This window comes from Aspergillus bombycis (genome assembly GCF_001792695.1).
Source record: "Aspergillus bombycis strain NRRL26010 chromosome Unknown contig00199, whole genome shotgun sequence".
NCBI classification, from domain to species: Eukaryota; Fungi; Ascomycota; class Eurotiomycetes; order Eurotiales; family Aspergillaceae; genus Aspergillus; species Aspergillus bombycis.
The window spans coordinates 1-19711 of NW_019170201.1; the positions used below are offsets into that span (position 1 = coordinate 1).

Below are 19711 nucleotides of genomic sequence, written 5' to 3' on the forward strand. Positions count from 1 at the left end.
ATCTCTCCATAACCACCTGTGCCCATCATGGATGGGGATCTCAGCCTGTCCCAATCCTTGGGAGGCCTACGGATTGCAAACCCAGATGATTCGTCGTTACATTCGTCCGAGGATGCGACCACTCCCGCCCCGACTGCTGCTGCTGCTGAGCCACCAGCAGATTCCGAACCAACGCGCGAATCGACTCGGTCCGAACAACTAGACAGTCCTCTGTCGACAACACCACCCCAGCCATCGATACCGCCCTCCACGGATTGTCCCCACGATGCCCCGGCTATAACCGAGCCGTTGGCTAGGCCAGTTGAGAATCGAAGTTCAACCTATCTTCCTCAGACCGATTCACCGCAGCAGCCTGCCCAACCACGCCCGCCTATATCTCCCAACAACAACAACCATACCCTCAACCATCACAACAGAACCGTTCTTTGGGCTCCTCTCGCCCGCTGTCGGGCCTCTACGCGTATGCGAATGGGTCTACGTCGACATTAGCGGCCCGGGAGGGTTCCTATCGGATTCGTACAGACTCCGCTGCATCGTCCGCCTCCGAAAGCCAGGCCCGGGCGGAATCCCGTGGTGGTTCTGCAGCCTACCAGGCAGGGGTTCCGGTACGCGATAATAGTCACAGTGATCGGTCGTATAGAACAGCGCAGCTACCGATGGGCAATGGGCCCATGGTGATGCGACAACCGTCTCGTGCTCACGCGCGTCCGTCAGGGGCTCCACAACTCGCCGGCCCCCCATATGCGGCGGAAAATGGTCAATCCTCGAACGGCGAGGACTGGCATGACCGAGGTGCCGCTGTTGCCGTCAGGCAAGAGATCGATGCCAACGGGAAGCCCGTGGCTCGTTACATCAAAAAGGGAGTTCGCGACTTCTCGTTCGGAAGCACACTGGGGGAAGGCTCATACAGTACTGTTGTACTCGGGACAGATCGTCAAACGCTCAAGGAATACGCCATCAAGATCTTGGACAAACGCCATATCATCAAAGAGAAGAAGGTGAAATATGTGAATATCGAGAAGGATACCCTCAACCGGCTTACCGAACATCCCGGTATCGTCCGACTCTATTATACCTTCCAAGATGAACGCTCGTTATATTTTGTATTGGATCTTTGCAAAGGCGGTGAATTGTTAGGGGTGTTGAAACGCATGACCACCTTTGACGAAGAGTGCACGAGGTTCTACGGGGCTCAGATTTTAGACACTATAGACTACATGCATAAGCGTGGCGTTATCCATCGCGATCTGAAGCCGGAGAATGTTCTCCTTGACAGCCAGATGCACATCAAAATAACAGATTTCGGTACGGCAAAGATTCTCAAGGGCCAGCGCAAACCAGATCCGAGCACGAGTGGGATGCCGCCGTTGGAGTCGACCGACATCCCTGAGGAAGAGCGTGCAAGCTCCTTTGTTGGGACGGCGGAGTATGTCAGCCCCGAGCTATTAACAGATAAGAATGCGTGCAAGGCAAGTGACTTGTGGGCATTTGGCTGCATCATCTATCAACTCTTGGCTGGTCGCCCTCCATTCAAAGCGGCGAACGAATACCTGACGTTCCAAAAAATCGTCGGACTCGAGTATGAATTTCCTCTCGGGTTCCCTGCGGTTGCCCGTGACCTCGTCGAGCGTCTCCTTGTATTGGACCCGACTCGTCGGCTGCCAATTGAACACGTCAAGAACCACGAGTTTTTCCGGGGGATGACCTGGGGCCCAGACTTGTGGAAACAAAAAGCGCCCCGTCTCAAAGCTTATGTTCCTCCGCCCCGCGAGCCGATCAAACTGAACGGAGCTGGTGAAGGGGACGCCTTTTCTGCGGGTATCAATGCAGGACCGTCAAGTACCAACAATGCCAATCCTAGAGTTGTCCCCAGACTTGTCACGGAATTGCCCCCTCCAAGCCAGCTCGACATCGAATGGTCGCCCGTGCTTACTAAAAGCAATGAACGGATATTAAAGTTGGGAAACGTCCTGGTACTGTCTTCGCCAGCTGTGCATAGTCCTTCCACCAAGAGTGGGGGTGGCGAGAGCGAAGCGCCGAAAAAGTTCTCCCGCTTCTTCGGGGGAAGCACAACGAAGAAGCGGCAGAGGCTGGTGATGGTCACCTCCTCTGCACGTATTATTATGGCTGCGGCCGGTGGAGATGAGAAAAAGGCAAAGCTGGAGATTTCCCTGCTCTCTCCAGGAACACACTGGCGCTCCTCAACGGATTCGAAAGGGCTCCCTTGCTGGGTCGTTGACACGGTATGCTTATCCCTGCGTGTGACATAGGCGAACCAATGCTAATCTGCGTGTGTAGCGTGACAAACATTACGTTTTCGAAGACCCTAAACCGTCATCTAGCAACGCTGGCGCGACTGCTGCCAATGCACAGGAATGGGTGGATTCTTTGGATCGTGCGCGAGAGATGGCTTTGACTCAGCAAGCGAATGGGACATACTCGGCCGACGAGGCTTTCCGTGACATATCGTCAGAGCTGTCGAGCCACGCCAACACATTGGACCGCAACTCTGAGGTTCACCACGAGAACCCACCTGGACGAACCACTCTAGTGAAGCATCAGCCTACAGATTCGGATTCCGTCAAAGGAAAGAAAAGGTTCAGTAGACGGCATTCAAAGAATGGCCTGGCAGCTGTTTTCTAGACGACGTGCTCGCCAGAACTTACACCCGGCCTCGGCGACGGCCGCAGGTAAAATCTTTCCAACCAATGTCCGAGCATGACATTTATCTAACATCTCCCGCGTTTGACATCGGGGTTGGTTACTGCGCAGGATCGCAATTTTCAATTTTTCTTTCCCTGGTCCCGGACTATAACACAGTTTCTTTGCTTCTTCCTGATGTCTCCGGGGGTGATGTGACTTGCATACTTTCTATTGTTGACAGGTCTTGGAGTATCTCTGATCTGGACCCTCAACCAACCACTGTTATTTCCTTTGTCGTGCATTTGTAGCAATTTCTTTTGTGATGTGATTTTCCATTTTGCCTTGCATCTTTGCAATGATGAGCGTGTTTCTTTTCTTAAGATCGCTGCATTTAGATGGGCAGGAGTACGCATATATCCCTCATCTGGCATCTACCCTTTTTTTTTTTTCTCGCTTTGTATTGCCTTGCTTCCTCTTCCGTTCACCTTCTCCCTTCTTTTTTTTCTAACATCATTCTCTCCTCTACATATTGAGATATATATCTTCGCTTGGTCGAAACAGATGATCCACAGAGCCTTATCGGATAACGCTTTGCCGGTGTACAGAGTTCAATACAGAAAACAATCAGGATAGCCCCCCTTTCCGGCTCCGACAGATCTTGCTCTACCCACTCCTGCTTCAGGTTCCGTTTGCTATTATACCATTCGGTTTGTTCCACTGAGCGGATTTTTCTTTTTCTTTTCTTGTTTTCTTTCCATAGGAGCTGAATTGATTCCCCTACTATGCGTCTCTCCACCCTGCCAGATTCCCCCCGTCTCCCCCTTCGTTCTGCTCGATTTCACCCATATGCATTTTTTGTTCTTGTTAAATAACTTTCCCCTTCAATGGTACTTCATATAGTCGAATTGAAATCTTCCATTCTAGTTGGAGATCTGGTGGCCTGCTACTTGCTGTGGACTTGCTGCTATATATCTGTGGGATTGCTTGGAAAAATCACTGGTCCAAATTATGATGTGATATTTAAAATTTGTATTTCTTTCAGACCGAGAAAGGGGATATCTAACAAACAATGATATTCAATATATGTACATCCGTAACATCATACTCATGATAAAAGGCATTATATATACTGCATAGATAGAATCATATGAATAGCCAATCGATCCTCGAATCATCCAGTTCCTGAATCCAGTCGAAATCATCTTCATCATCATGAACAAAGGACCCAAAGGGGTTATTATCATGCTGCTGCTGTTGCTGCTGAGCCCGTCTCGAGTCCCGCTTCTGCCACATCAGACTGAGGACCCAGGCTGCGTTGCGGACGTTCACGGATGTGACGTCGTAGTAGATGGCGCTGAGGGTCTGGAGAGGGATTGGGCGCAGGGAAGGATCGGCGCATTCTGCGCCGGCGATGAAGGTCGGCCAGATGAGGCATTTGAAGTGGTCGTCTGCGACGGGGATTAGGGGGATTTGCTGGATGAGGAGGTTGGTGATGGCTTTGTGGTCGGGTGGGAGGCCTGGGATGGTGGATTTTGCGCGGCCGTGGGCGCGAGGGCGCGAGAGGACACGGCTGGTGTAGAGGTAGACGGCGGAGCGCCAGATGGTTGCTAATGCGGTCCGGACGGAGAGGTCTGGGAGGCGGACGAAGCCTTGCATTTCTTCGGCCCAGGCGACTGGGTCGAAGGCTTGGATGTGTTGAAGGAGGGCGGTGGGGGGTTGGAGCAGGGGGTTGGAGCTTCGGGAGGAATGTCGAGGAGTAGGTCATGGCGGGTGGGTTGGTGCTGGGGTCTGGATCGACGCACCAACCTTCGTGGACGAAGAAAATGACTTCGAGGAGGTAGCCGGGGCATCCTATCCAGGCGGTTTCTTCGAGACGTTTCAGGGTTTCTGGGCCCATGTCTGAGGAGTAGAAGGGTTTGGAGAGGGAGCCTGGCCTTGCGAGTGTTGCGCCCATAACTTGCATGCTGGAAAGAGATAGTTAGCGAGGATGACGGAGGTTCTCTATGGGTGTTGGCTTACACGAGACAGCCATCAAGTACAAATGCGTCCAGCCAGTCAATCATGCGTTGTGTCGGACTAGATGGGCTTTTGCTTTGCCGGCTCATCAGAAGTTTCTTGACGCCTTCCAGATGATACTTCCATGCGCCGTCGCCTGATTCGATAGCATCCATCAAAGCAAGAACCATGATCACTGCTAGTGTCTTGGTATCGTTCTGCTTGAGAGGGTCTTGCAAGTCCAGCGATAGTTGACGGAGAGTGCGTTGTTTCAATTTTAAGAATTGTTCATAGAACTTGGAAGCAGGGCGTCGTGCCATGGAACTGATCACCGCCTTTTCAACATCCTGCGGGGATGGAAGAGCCCCAGTGACCGAAGCGCCATCCGACAGCCACGGTGTCGGTGAGAAGTCACAGCTCGCTAGCAATGCATAGTGTAGAGCCCCAGTGGCAGCCAGCGCATGGGCGAGAACGGGGGAGTCACCCACTAAGACCGTTAGATCGCGGTACGGGTTCCTGACGTTGGAATAAAACGCGAGACAGCCCACTACATTCTGGTGGACTTTGAAGAGACAGTTAGCTATATGCACGCGTGCTCTCTCAGGGGATGAGTGATCTAGAACTCACAATGCGAGATGTAGAACCGGGATAACGAATCCATGTCTTTGAATAATGGATCAACCATGCCCCGCGGCGAGGGAACATGGTCCACCACGGAAAGGTTCGCCTCTGGAACAACCAAGTCGAAGTTGTTTCCCCACTGTGCCGCATCAGGGGTATTATCAAAGGCCGATGGCTGGGGCACATCGTACGAACCAGTATCCAAATTGTCCTGACCCTGGGCGTCAACTTCAGGAGGCGGGGGATCGGCGGCAGCAGGAGAACCGTCCTCACTACCGCGATCTGAAGTGTTCTGCACAACATCATCAAAGCTGCGTCCCATCATTTTTCCTCGACTGGCCACACCGCCCTTCACCCAGACCAAGGGTTTCTGATAGCCCAAGCATTCCTTCCCCGCATCTCGACACTTTCGACACGTAGGGAGGCCATTGTCGCAGATGATGCGCCGGCGACGGCAGGTGTAGCAGCCTTTGGTCATGGCTCTTTCGAATCTATCGGGGTACTGAGTCACTATTTCGGGGTTTAAGACACCTAGATCCTAAACAAGCAACTTGAAGCTGTTCGAGTATATCGGAGTATAACGCTCGCCATCCTTAGGAAATGGCTATGAAGAATCGGACATCAGCGGAAGATGGCTGCGCCACTCGGACATCGCTGTAGTAGACAAGGGAAGAGAAAGCGTTGGGATGGAGACAGGAGGAGTTACTGTGCAAAAATGCGCAATATGGTCGGAAACTTCGCGGGCGAGATGATGGATAAGCTGATACTCTGTCAGCCCAGCGCTATCCCGTTTGCGGCATGGTCGCCAAGGGGTCCTTAAATCTAGCCTAAAAAAGGTCCGTCCCTGCCTGATTGGGATGTCCAGGGCATTCTAGATCACATGCCCCTTCTTTACTTCTACGTCACATCAATACGGTATAGTAAATATATATATATATATATCTCTCTCTCTCTCGATAAATATAGAAATAGCTGGAAAGTCTATTTCTATTGAGCAACGCACTGCTTCATGGCAACCAACTTCCACTGTTGGTTTTTCTGTTTATTCAGTGGGAAAACCAGCACAGGAGCGCCATCTTCCTGGCTGATACCTTTGACATCAAGATGGTGAATGTTGCAAGAGTGCCTCTGTCAGTATATTACCCTGAAGTATGATAGTATCTTCTTCAAATAGTCTTCAAATCAGTAGTATTCACATACAAGTACGCTCCATCTTCTGCGTAGACAAACGTCCACCTGACATGCTTATCAGTTGGTGACTTTGAGATTCAGTAGCTGGTTCTCGGTCTTTCTCTGTGAAAAGAGTAAGCTCATGTGGGGTAGGAGGACGGTCTCACCTCATCGTTATAATATCAACAAAAAGGGTGATCGTACCAGGAGCAGTTAAATATATCCCTGCCTTGTCCGCCAGGATGAGGTATTCGTCGCGCCCTGCGGCGGCAACGACCCATTGCTGGTCCTCGCGGTGCTCTCGTGACCCCCTGTTATGAGGCTAACTGGGTTAGTTTTCACTCCGGGCACCATAAGCGTTAGTACCATTGTTGAACTTTAGTATGGTTAGCCTTCTTGGAATCGTCGAGGTCGAGGTACTTTTTGCTGTGCTGGACCTGAAACAAGTATAGACCGGGACCGTTGAAATCATTCGCTGGTGCTGCCATCTTTGGGGTTATATTCAAAGTGAAAAGCGTGAATCTAGTGGAATCTTTGAAGCATGAACAGTTCACAGGAGAGATAAGTCATACTATAAAAGTCATCCTTTCGTCATACTATCAATGCCAATATATTCTTTCGGCCCAAGAGAGTCAGATTCGGTCGATGAGGTCATTTGCGGCGTACTTGGGATATCTCGTTTGGCACGTCTTTCACTAGATGCGACCTGACTCTGCTCTGTACGCCAGCCCAGGGCCTTTGGGGGTTTGGAACTATGTTTAGAGGTGGGATCTGGATCTCATGGCCTGCATGTGTGCTCATCCAGCTCAAGTTGCAGTATCACTGAGTCCACTACTGACTCTGCGAAGAACGGCACGTTAGGGCAAATGTGCTTAAACTCTAGTGCTTTGTATGTCCATCTTTTTCCCAACTGCCAATTGAAGGTCTAGTGGCATGAAGTAAACTATCGGTAATTAACCAGAGTAATCTGATGGTTATAACGAATCTATTTGGCTACTCGGACTTGCTGTGGTAAGACTAGCATACAAATACAAGTTTGAAATGTGCCAGGGAATATTCTCTCAATAGGTTAATTGCGGCAAGAGGTATGAGATGGTCGGGTTGTCAGTACAAGACCCTGTGATACTCTACAGTGCGTAGTACCTTGGGCGCTAGGAACGAAGGTGTTAGGGCTTTGGACAAGCTTGGCGTTTGTAGTTGCAGTACTTTTTGAAGATAACGAATAATCAAAACACACTACGCAGTACAAGAAACCAGGACGATATGCTAGGTATCACTACACTTTCTTTGTCCGCTTGCATCTTGAGCCACGCTCGGTAATGTCTACAGAGAACGTTTGACCAGCCAGGCCTTGTCAATCACAAGATGCAGCGTAGATCTACATGACGTCTCCCTGCCACCCGACATATCCAGCCCCTCATCGAAAAGATGGACGAGGGATATGCGAGAACGGCGAGTCCACTGATGGAAAAGACTGACTCCGCCACCTCCTGTGTCACACTGGAGCTAAGCCGTCAGAGCCGTCCTCCAACCAAGCTGGAAACGGTGGTGGTTGCCCGGGAGAACAATGTACGATGAAGCAAGGTCGTGTCGTCTCAGTAGATCTTTGAGAAGCCGAATATGTGATTGTATTCGCCCCTATGTCAAGTTCGATAACTGAACATTATTCATCCTAAACCGACTCTTTGAACCCGTTTCGCAAGATCAGAAGCAAAAAAGAGACCGTTTCAAATGCCACGTATGGCTCCAACGCAAATATGCATCACATTCTCAGCCTCCCTTCGCCACGGCGCCCTAGGGGACTCCCGGTCGCCGGACGATCAAACCCTCGCCGAGTGCGTTCTTTACGAGCTGGGGTTGGCGTTCATCTATTGTAACCATCAGCCTCCATCTCAAAAGCCATGCCAAAGGTGTTATTTCCATCGCCTTTTCATACCTTGCGCTTGCCACCGGTCATGGTGACGTTGACGAAACGACGGGTGTAGATGATCCTCTTGCGGGCGCGGCCCTTAGGGGTCTTGGGCTTCTCCTGCTTGTCGACCTTGGGAGTGGCGGCCTTGACCTTACCGGCACGAGCGAGGCTGGAAAAAAAAAGGGTCAGAATCTGAAATTTGGGGATATCTTCGATGGAGGGGTCGTGAGGCGAAGGGTTACTTACGATCCGTGGACCTATAACGGTGTAAAGTCAGTAATCAGCATTTCCCCTTGCGAGAAAGACGGCCTGGACGACTTATTCACATACCTTACCCATGTTGACTGTATTTGGCGGATGAACGGGGAAAGGGTTTCGTTAGGTTCTGTCGATGGTGTTGTCGCTGATGATGCCGACGGATTGTGGGCTCGAATTTTTCAGTGTGGTCACGGGTTTGTGCGCTTGTGCGCTTGTTCGCGGTCTGGCTCCACTTATTTTGTCCCGGAACAAAGTATTGCCTCCACTCAGAACGACTGGATGCCTGGATGCCTGGGGCTTCCTGGCTGGGCTTTGACTCAGAGTTCGGTTGGACTAATGTTGCTCCGGTAGTTCCTGCACTTTTCCAATTTCGGGTTTACATCACGTGTCCACGAGTGACTGCCTCAGTTAGGGCATCACTTTGATGCCTGATTATCAGCAATCTCATTTTGTCTAGTGTTATTACATTGTTTTACTTCACTTCTGAACATGATCGACATAGATTTATAACTGGTGCAATAGACTTATGACATGACTCGGCTGATGTTGGATTACCAGGACATGATTTTGACGAACTGGAAGCCATGAAGTGATGGAGATCATGTCTGTCGGTGTGTGGTGCTTTACTATGACGGCTGAAGTGACTCAGCCCAGGAGGCCACAGCTTTCTGCTAAGAGCAACCTGCGCTACTCCGTATGCAGTATGCATCTATCTACAGAGCAGCTATGGAATACGTACCAGGGGTTATCACCTTGGAGTTCGGGGTATGGATGGATATACTATGACAAGGGCCATTGGCATCAAAGCCCGACCGAGAGTCAACCCTGTGGATATGGTCTCCCTAACTACCGCCAGCCGTGTCTGCGAGGCTGGTTGCAGGTCCAGTTATGCATCTCGACTAAAAGAGTCAGAAGAGATAGCGTATGGGATCGAACGGATTCACAATTATTGAGAGCGATGAGAGATGCATCGTAAGAAGTCTCTCACATGGGACCGTAACTACGGAGTAATAACAACAGTAATATGAGACAACACGGCTGATCTGACAAGTGGAAGGAGGGGAACTACTAGTCGATATTACGTACATCGTCCAAAGTATGTGTAGTCGCTTTCGCACCGATTGGGGATCATAGCGTATCTCTCCTTAGTACTCGCATGCTGGTGGGTATAGCGCTTGTGGGGGATGCGTTAACCAAAACAGTCAACCATTGTAGTCTCACCGGTATTAGTTACTATCTTAATACCACATAGTATTCCCGATGTTGCGCGGAATGCCTTGGTAGACAATCGATAGTTTACATTAGAAAATAGGGCCCGGCCCGCAAGTGATCTCCAAGACGGGCTGAGAAGTCCGGGTTACTAGTCAGTAGAAGGTATCTCCTAAGTATCTCCTAAGTATCAACTACCAAACACTTACAGGGATCGGCGTTTCCGAGATTATGGAAGATAGATTGCATGGGTTTGGACTAACCAACCCAATTAGAGTCAAACATTTAATAAGCATGCAGACTCGGAAGTCAGCTCAGCTGGCCGTAATACTACTAAATCTGACGAGGGAAGGGGGTCCGACGACCTATGATCGTCAAGCCGGTCAGCCACCTGGTGGACATCGGTTCGTACTAGCTATCTAGAGGCGTGGTGTTTGCACTGTCGTGCGTCGTGCCAAGCGTAAATAAATGCCTTGCCTCCGTTGCGAACACTTCATACATAACCCTCAGTGGAGATGTTTGCTTTTGCTAATGCCAAGATAGGTCCACCACGATCCAAGGATCCCACACCAATAATTTACATCTGGCGTCATCGTCAGTCGGTCTGGATATCAACTAGTGTATGGAGGAGGTCTTAAATCCCGAGGGTGGAGAGATATACGAAAATCCCATGCGAAGCAAAGGCATGAACGCCAGGGAATAAAGTCTTCCAATGGCAGCCAAAGGCCTGAATTGCACGTTCTAGATCTGTTAGATAGAATCCCGAAAGTATAGTAATCAACGAACTGCCCTGAACTGCTCGGTGGATGCTCGCCAGATCCCCCAAGCGCCACCTTTAGCCAGCCTCTGGTGTGATCATGTTTTAGTTTAGGAGGTTGCTGAAACTTCTGTGCATCAAGATTCATTCACCCCCTCCCCATGTTGGTTTCGGAAGCTGCGATTCACAGTGGGTATTGGGTATGTGACTGATTCATGTCTGTCTATACTCCATACATCATAGCGTATGCAACCCGGAGGCCTGTGAGCAGCTCAACTATGCAGAGATAAGATAAATTGACTGAAAGAATAATCCTGACAACCAGACCACCATTTTGCAGCCATGACCGTATTACTCTAGCCCGTGGAATGTCCGATGGTGGAGTATGTACTCTGTACATCTCTCCTTTCTTAGTTGCTGCTACATGTAAAGCAAACACCAACCGGCAAATCAACCCAGCCATGAAGGAACATACATGCAGGTAAACTCCACATCCCCGATCTCAGCTCTCCACAGCCCCATTGATTTCTTTCCCGTTCAGGCATTTACTCCATTTAGTCCATTCACACCATTGATTCCCTTCACTGATCCAGTCTCGTGTACTTTGCCCTCATCATTATCAAGGGTTTCAGCTACGGGACCCTCGGGAGGTGGTTTGGGGCGCGCCAGACTTTTCCTGGCCCTCTTCAAAGTCGATACAACACTGGCGGGGTTGGGCAGGTTGGGATTGTCGCCACCCTTCTTGGGGATGGACTCCTTGTCTAGAATCCCAGCTTTGACCATCTCGTTCACACTCGAATGAATCTTGGCTTCCTTTGGGATATCCCGCGGGGCTCCCAAGTTGGGTGGGAACCTTCGAGGAACCCATTCTTCTTTCTCCAGCTCTAATCGCGTGAAGATGGGGAGTATCTCTGCCAGACGCCCATTCAGTATAGTCACAGCGCAAAAGAGAAGAAAGACGGAAGCATACCTAGGATCCACCAAAAGAGAACCATCAGGAATGCAGATGCATGTCCAAACCAGAGACAATCATGGGGCTGATTGGTGCGATGTCTCACTTCCCATGCATTGGTCCCCGGCTCCTCCTTCCCAGGAAAGACACTTTCAGCTCTCAGAACATCTTCGACATTAGTCGTTTGAAATTCCAGCTTACTTTCCGAGCCCTCCAGGTGCAGGACTTCCTGGACCATCCAATTCAATGGCGTATCGGAAAGCAAATGTTTCTGGCCTTTCTGAAGATTGTAGCCACCGCCCACGTCGCTGTGGTTTCCTGCAAACCACACTTCCTTGAAGTCGGAGTCAAGACCATTCTTATCCATCATGTAGAGGGCGGGCTTAAACTTCAGCCGTCTCTCATGGATAGACACCGCATGTCGAATGTATCTTGCGGCTGGCGTCGCAATGTATCGGTACGACGTGCGAAAAAGGGGGATTTCAAACTGACCTACACTATTGACACAGTCGAACAAACCAAGGAAGTGTATGCCCACGCCCAGTCGGCAAAAAGTGGTCTTGAACTTCTTCATGAACTCGTTCAGCTCCCGATCCTTTTCGGTCTGAGGGTCATTCCCGCGGGATTGTTCATAGTTGCTGAACGTCTCCCAGGCGAAGTGAACCATTTCCTCATTTCCCCTGGATAGGAGACCCAATTCATGGACCATCTCCGCGAGGAACCGTGCAGTGTAAGCGCCGCGGGAGAATCCAAAGATATAGATATGATCACCTTCAGAATAGTAGCGCATGAGAAAACGATAGCCGGCAAGGACATGATCGCTAAACGAGGAGCCAACTGCTTGATCAACAGCACTGATGATTTTGGATTTGATCTTGGGCCAGAATCGAACCAGTCCAGAACTGGACGACTGCCCTTTGACGTAGGTCCCGATGCCCGCTGGCAATAGGGTTAGTATCCATTGTCGGGCAACAACTATGTATGACTCTGCAACATACGTTGATAATAGTGAAATTGACCTGGCGCGTGCCGATCCAGCATTTGATAAATCTTCATGATATTTGTGTCTGATTCATTTCCTTGGAACTGATTGCCTGTGCCGTCGAAGCACAAGACAATCCGACGTGGGTTGTCCGCAGAGGCATCGGTTTCACTTGTTGCGTGTGGCATCATGAAGTGCAAGTTCAGGAATACAGAGTACTAAGGGTAAGAAGGTAGTATCCGGACCGAGGCGTTGTGTTGGGTGACCGGAAATCCGGCAGTCCTAGCTTATGAATCTCTCCAGGGTTCAGGCGATGTTCCAGCTGGGGCACGAGTCGAGGACAAACACATGTGTTATTCAGCTTCATATTGCTGTTATCCCTATTTATCCTTCTTTGTATGGAGACTATACGCGCCCCAAGCATCGGACTTCGCCGCGCTGATCGGTATACGCATCTCTGGGTCCCAGTGGCTGCGAACCAAGCGCCGATTCTACAGACACATTTCATATTTGACCGCATCGCTATTGCAGATAGTTCCATATAGTGTAACGTAATGCACATCTGTGCAAGGGGTTGCATTGGTGAGACATGGTCTAGCCGTAGTTCAGATGTTCAGCTCAGATTTCCCTGTTCAAGCAGGCTGATAAGCCCACCAACACAAGCTAATCTATGGGAATTGGAAGGCACTTGTGGCTGGCTGGATAGTCGATGTGGGTTTTGAAATGTGTATGTGGAAATGTGGCTAGCTCCAAGCAACAATTCCGCGGGCCTTCGTGCAGCAGACTTACCAGGGTATCGGATGCAAGCGCCAGGCAGAAAGAAGCAATGAATAACTCCAAATAATGAAAGATCCCATGTGACGTGTGCTTCCGGGTTTCTCAGCTCCCCCTCTTTGGGTATCCACTGGCATCAAAGTACGTCCATGAGCTGACGAGCAAGGAGAGAATTGACTTGGCGGTCTGCTTCAGAGCATGAGTGCAAATGACACTGTGGCAAAGTGACCCAGCTTCCTCATGTCGACCTATACAGGATTGTCATATCTGGTAATCCGATTTCATGACTGGGATAGACCCTTGTCGAGGATATCCAGACAAAAAGTGGATCTATCAAGGAGATTTTACGGTATATAACCAGGGAGAATCGACGACCTTCTCCCATTTTCATCGTTCTCAGAAACTCAAGATCAATCATCATTGCAGAGACTCTTTTACGCTTCTTGGCCAACAAACTGTGTAACGTAGCGGTGGTGGCATCTCCCTGAAGGTAGCAGTACTATCATGGGCTGGTTGAGCACTACGACTAAGTCGTCCTGGAATCCCTTCAGTACGGGTTCCTCGGGCTCATCTCTAGGTACGTCTGCTCAACGCTGTATATACAATTGAAAACCATTGATGATATTGCTGATACTGGAGAAGTCAAGAATATTTTGCCTGGGTCTTCAGACAGCGGTGGCTCGTTGGCATCGCTGGCCTTCGGAGCTAAAGACCAAAAATGGTTCCAAAGCGTCTTGGGCAAATTCGGGTTCAGTGGTGTTCTCGCCACTATACTTAGCTTCTTTCTCTACGCTATCTACCTCAAGGTCGTTAAGCATGATGGAAAGGGCCTGCAAGCCTTGATCAAGGAAAAGGCATTCCAGTACCTCGGCAAGATCCCAGGCCTCAACAAGCTCAGTTTCCTGAAAGGACATCTACCTTTGGGTAAACTCTCAAAGTCACTGATTCCAAAGGCGACGAAAGGTGCGCTCGGAAGCATTGCTGGAAGTAGTGGTGGTATACTGTCAAAGCTCAATCCCTTCAACTGGAGGATCTTCAACAAGCGGAAGATCGCTGAAGAAGAGGATGATATGAAGTACCAAGCAGGTGAGCCCTATGGAGATCCGGAGGTCCTGGCTCCCACCTTGCGCGACGACCTCAAAGCAGTCGGACTCAAGGCTGGTGTCCAAGATCTCAAAGTGCTTTTGGATGTTGTCAAGAACAAGGGCAAACCCATTGATGATCGGGAGTTGACTGTAAGTCACGAGAATCTCGGAATATAGCGCTCACTAACATGAAATTAGATGGAAAAACTCATTGCCATTGTCTCTTCTTTGCCTCGAAACTCTAAGGCGAGGGAGAAGTTGACCGGCGTTCTTATTGATACACTCTGGGAAAGTCTACCACATCCACCCATGACCTATCTTGGCAACAAATATCAATATCGGACACCTGATGGAAGCTACAACGTGAGTTGCAATATGCACTTCGTTGTTGAGTTGGCTAACAGATGCACTAGAACCCACTTCAACCAAACCTGGGCAAGGCTGGCAGCCCTTATGCGAGGAACGTCCCCAAAATGAAGCACATGCATGGTGTCCCTCCCGATCCAGGTCTTCTTTTCGACTGTAGGTATTAAGCTGTATTGACCCCATTGAAGAAACTACTAACCCACCTAGTGCTCATGGCTCGAAGCGATGAAACTTTCAAGGAAAATCCAGCTGGTCTCTCATCTGTGCTTTTCTATCACGCAACCATTATCATTCATGGTACGATAGGCCCTCATAAAAACTTGAATAGTCTGCTTACATGAATCAGATATCTTCCGGAGCAACCGATTTGACCCTAGCATCAGTGACACGTCTTCTTACCTTGACCTAGCCCCGCTGTATGGATCCAGCCTGGAGGATCAGATGAAGGTTCGAACCAAGGTCCGTGGTTTACTCAAGCCGGACACCTTCAGCGAGAAGAGACTCATCGGAATGCCCCCCGGTGTTAACGCTATTCTCGTCATGTATAACCGTTTCCACAACTACGTGGCCGACAACCTCCTCAAGATCAACGAAGGAGGACGGTTCTCGCTGCCCCCGACCAAATCAGAGGAGGACAAGAAGGCTGCACTGGCCAAACAGGATGAAGACCTGTTCCAGACTGCTCGACTGTGAGGGCCTAAATCTGATTTTTACTCAATTTATACGCTAATTACCCACATTATCTAGGGTCACCAATGGTCTCTACGTTAACATCTCGTTGCACGACTATATTCGAGGTCTGGCTAACGTTCATCACTCCTCGAGTGACTGGACCCTCGACCCTCGAGTCAAAATCAACAAGATCTTTGATTCTGAAGGTGTTCCCCGAGGGATTGGTAACCAGGTGTCCGTCGAATTCAATCTCTTATACCGCTTCCACTCTATCATCTCCCGCCGCGATGAGAAATGGATGAACGAGTTCTTCGCCGATATCTTCGGCCAAGACAAGAAGGTTGAACAGCTCACTCCCCAGGAGTTCATCCAAGGTCTTTATCGCTTCGAACAGAGCATTCCCGAGGATCCCAGTGCGCGCGAATTCGGTGGCCTCAAGCGTGGCGAAGATGGCAAATTCAGTGATGCCGATTTGGTACAGCTAATGAAGGACAGCATGGAAGACCCTGCAGGCTGCTTCGGTGCCAGAATGGTTCCCAAGGCGCTCCGTGTCATTGAGATTCTGGGTATCATTCAGGCAAGAAAGTGGCAGCTAGCCTCTTTGAATGAGACGCGAGACTTCTTCAAACTCAAGCGCCACGAGACTTTCGAGGATGTTAATTCGAATCATGAAATCGCGGATCTTCTGCGCAAGCTTTATGATGACCCTGATATGGTTGAAATGTACCCTGGGCTGTTCCTCGAGGATATCAAGCCACGCATGGATCCTGGTATGCCTTCCTCTCCCACTTTCTGAGAAACTTTTGCTTACGAGGCTAGGTCATGGTGGATGCACTCCTTACACCGTTGGAAGAGCAGTGTTCAGTGACGCCGTTACGCTTGTTCGATCGGACCGGTTCCTTACTATTGATTACACGGCTTCGAACCTCACCTGCTGGGGGTATAATGAAGTTCAACAGGACTACGACATGTAAGATCAATTAACCCCATCTTTTATCAATACTAGCTAACAGGAGGTTTGTCTAGCCTGGGTGGCTCGATGTTCCACAAGCTGTTCCAGCGCGCTTTGCCCAACTGGTTCCCATATAACTCATTGCACATCACTCAGCCTATGTACACCAGGAAGATGAACGAGCAGATCGCCCGGGAAATCGGCACTATCGACGAGTACACCCTTGATGACCCTTCGCCGCCTCCCAAGACCGTCATCGTGACCAAGCACTCCACCATCACCAAGCTCTCGAAGGACCAAGCAAACTTCCGTGTTATCTGGGCTAAGTATTTGAATGAGATGATCCCGGGTAGGGACTTCAGTGGCTACATGTTGCTAGGCGACAAGCCGGCCAACACTTCTCAGAAAACTCTCGTCAAGGAAATCCTCTACAGTCCTGCCGAGTTCGTGCAATTGTTGTCAGAGACAGCGGTGTCCGTGGCCAAAGAACAACTTGCCGCTGAGACATTGAACCTGACGTCGGAGCTGCACCAGGTTGACATCGTCCGAGAGTAAGTGATTGTTTCTGTTGAAATCACAATTATCCTGCCCGAAGAGAAGGCGAAACTGAATTTGCACTAACATCTCTCTAGTGTCGCCATCCCCATGTTGACTAGGATTCTGGCCGATCTTTTCTGTCTGGACCTCAAGACCGCTGAGAACCCTAATGGAACTTACAATATCGCACAGTTATACAAGTATATTATCGACGTGCGCATCTTCGGTTTCAATAATGATGACCCTGGATTGGCATTGCAACGCAGGAAATGGGCTCGTGAGGGTGCAGAATCTCTTACCAAGACCACATTGAAGGTCGTGTCCAACCTGCCCGCTTCGGAGAAGTCTGGAAAGGGGATTATTAGCGGGGCGGTTTCTACAGCCAAGGGCATCGCGTCGAAGATCCCTATTTTTGGCAAGCTCGTTGGAGACGGCAAAGGCGTTGAAGGACAGTCGACAAGTGGCTCGTTGCGCTGGTACGGATATAACGTGGCCAAGGAGCTTATCGCCTCGGGAAAGACTCCCGCAGAGGTTGCAGATATCAGCTGGATGAACGCTGTTGGTGGTGTCGGTGCGACTATCGGAGTGGTTTGTACACCCGGTCTACGGAAAGTAGTATCTACTCGAGTCATAACTGACATGAGATCTAGTTCACCGATGTCCTCAACTATTTCCTTCAGGATGAGAACTCCCGGCACTGGGAAGAGATCCAGAAGCTTGCTGCTAGCTCGGACTTGGAATCCTCGAACAAGTCTCTCCGGCAGTACGTCCTCGAAGCTCAACGCTTGACTAGCACCCAACGAAGCCTCCGTCTCTGCGCGGGCAAGGCCGTGATTGATGGACAGAGCTTCGAGCCTGGCAACTTGGTGGTCTGTCTATTGGTATGTTATATCGTGGAAGTTTCATGGAACGAAAGCTAACTCTATACACTAGGGCGCGGCATGCAAGGACCCCAGTGCTGTCCCAGATCCAGAAGCATTCAAGCTTGACCGGCCATCGAGCGCGTATATCCACTTCAACGTTGGGCCACACGAGTGCCTCGGACGCGAAATTGCATTATCCTGCATCACTTCCCTTGTCCGTGTCTGTGCCAGCCTGAAAAACCTCCGAGCAGCACCCGGTCAAATGGGCGTCCTGAAGAGCATCACCACCGGCACTGAAAAGCACTTCCTCAACGACAGCTGGTCCACCCTCACCCTCGACCCAACCAGTAAGTCCCCTTGCTCTATCACTTACACTGTAAACTAAACTAACCATACCTCAGCCTGGAAAATCCACTTTGAAGGCCACGGCCAGGGCATCCACCACCCTCCCAAGATCCCGGTCACCGCAGGCCGAGACCTCAACGCCCTGTCCAACGCTCTGAAGAAGCAGCACCAGGACAAGTTACAAGAAACTGTCTCCAAGGTAGCCAACGGCATCGCCGCCCCAGTGACCAAACTCATCCCATCCAACGGTCCCAGCAATGGCGTCTCCGGCCACCTGTCACTACCCATCCACCCAACCCAAAACGGCAACAGCAACAGCAACGGCGTCGCCAACGGCAACACCCATCCGAACCTCCTGCACCAAGTCGTGTCCTCAGCCGCCGCCATTCCGCAGCACGCCCTGGGCACAGTCCACGACGTCGCCCACAACACCGTCAGCCATTTGCCTGGCGGCCAGCAGGTTACAGACTTCACCCACGGGCTGGTCCATCCCTTCGCTGGAGCGGTGTCTCCCGGCCAAGCTCAGCCTCAATCTCCACCTCAGGGCCAGACTCAGACTCAGACTCAGACTCAGCCCCAGGGCAACTGGTTTTTTCTCCCCCACGGCGTGGAAAACGCTGCCAAGCAGGTTCCGGGACATCTTTTTGGCCAGACGGCATAGGCTGGTTTGGATGTACTTGGTTGGCCTTGAGATGTATGAGAAGTGGAGGGGGTCGTGGTGGTCGTGGAATCGTCAATATTGATTGATTGATTGATTGATGCATTGTGTGTTTTTGGGGTTACCTAGTAGTAGTCGCAGTAGTAGCAAAATTTATGTTCTTGTTGTTTTGCTTTCAACTTTCTGCTCTGTGATGGTAGTGTCATGTAGTTAATCTGGGGTTGGAGGTATGTGGGCTCGATGGACGGGGACTATAGATATTGTAAGAGATTGTAGGGAGCTTTTTTTGAAGAGATAATAAACCCCTATAGATGGGTAGTAAGCGACGACTTAATACAGACACTGTAGGCAAGTTGGGTTAATCTACACAACAGGCATATGAATTAATCTAAAGAATGCGACTCGGGGATTGGGAATTCATTCTATAAGAACCAAGATCCTATATCTCCTCCCTTTTCCGTTTGATAGCCCATCGTTACATAGGGTATGGAGAAGTCTTGTGTATCCATGCTTAGTTCACAGACAATCTCAATATCATCTAAGCATTTAGTATGAAGATATCCACGGCAGAGAAGACTCGAATCAATCAATCAATCAAGATTCCATCTCCTGTTAGAGCCTAACTGTTGAACATCTAGCTCTTCACTACCCATACCCCAAATAACCATACATATCACCTCAGTCCACACAACACACCAACCAGCCATCACAAAATAGCACCCTAAACTAACTAACCCTCAAGCCCAGCCCCAGAATCCCCGTCCCCAAATCCAAGCTCACCACCCCAAACATACTTACGCACATAGATACTCCTAAGCACCCTGCAGAACCAGAACCAATCATATCTGTCCTTCACTCACTACATCTCATCCATCCATGGACCCACCCATTTGCCCTCTTACTGAACTGGGTTATTGCAGGGCAGTATCTCTATTTGCTTTTTGTAGGACAGGGATACCG

The 19711-nt window shown here is 50.0% G+C and overlaps 6 protein-coding genes across 6 annotated transcripts; 2 read left to right on the forward strand and 4 right to left on the reverse strand.

Annotated features, from left to right (window-relative positions):
* Nucleotides 1-27: 27 nt before the first annotated feature.
* On the forward strand, nt 28-2643 carry ABOM_011844 (PDPK1 family serine/threonine-protein kinase; the record flags this gene model as incomplete). The annotated part of the gene is made up of 3 exons (XM_022538972.1): nt 28-460; nt 523-2243; nt 2299-2643. 3 exons carry the CDS (start codon nt 28-30, stop codon nt 2641-2643), a joined length of 2499 nt encoding a protein of 832 aa, XP_022383224.1.
* Nucleotides 2644-3786: 1143 nt separating this feature from the next.
* On the reverse strand, nt 3787-5737 carry ABOM_011845 (Zn(II)2Cys6 transcription factor; the record flags this gene model as incomplete). The annotated part of the gene is made up of 4 exons (XM_022538973.1): nt 3787-4378; nt 4446-4607; nt 4663-5200; nt 5266-5737. The coding sequence occupies 4 exons, from the start codon at nt 5735-5737 to the stop codon at nt 3787-3789; spliced, it is 1764 nt and encodes a 587-aa protein (XP_022383223.1).
* Nucleotides 5738-6425: 688 nt separating this feature from the next.
* On the reverse strand, nt 6426-6917 carry ABOM_011846 (uncharacterized protein; the record flags this gene model as incomplete). Its single annotated transcript, XM_022538974.1, has 3 exons — nt 6426-6495; nt 6597-6740; nt 6796-6917. The coding sequence occupies 3 exons, from the start codon at nt 6915-6917 to the stop codon at nt 6426-6428; spliced, it is 336 nt and encodes a 111-aa protein (XP_022383226.1).
* A 1356-nt stretch (nt 6918-8273) lies between these two features.
* Nucleotides 8274-8680, reverse strand: ABOM_011847 (40S ribosomal protein eS30; the record flags this gene model as incomplete). The annotated part of the gene is made up of 4 exons (XM_022538975.1): nt 8274-8297; nt 8366-8510; nt 8588-8598; nt 8672-8680. The coding sequence occupies 4 exons, from the start codon at nt 8678-8680 to the stop codon at nt 8274-8276; spliced, it is 189 nt and encodes a 62-aa protein (XP_022383225.1).
* Nucleotides 8681-11102: 2422 nt separating this feature from the next.
* ABOM_011848 (T6SS phospholipase effector Tle1-like catalytic domain-containing protein) lies at nt 11103-12687 on the reverse strand (the record flags this gene model as incomplete). The annotated part of the gene is made up of 3 exons (XM_022538976.1): nt 11103-11476; nt 11536-12456; nt 12516-12687. The coding sequence occupies 3 exons, from the start codon at nt 12685-12687 to the stop codon at nt 11103-11105; spliced, it is 1467 nt and encodes a 488-aa protein (XP_022383222.1).
* Nucleotides 12688-13768: 1081 nt separating this feature from the next.
* On the forward strand, nt 13769-18754 carry ABOM_011849 (peroxidase/cytochrome P450 family protein; the record flags this gene model as incomplete). The annotated part of the gene is made up of 13 exons (XM_022538977.1): nt 13769-13850; nt 13943-14508; nt 14557-14721; nt 14772-14880; nt 14932-15021; nt 15071-15413; nt 15472-16166; nt 16216-16366; nt 16423-16899; nt 16981-17473; nt 17536-17766; nt 17819-18095; nt 18150-18754. Coding segments are annotated over 13 exons (4284 nt in total), but the record flags the coding sequence as incomplete, so codon positions are not given.
* Between the last annotated feature and the right edge of the window lie 957 nt (nt 18755-19711).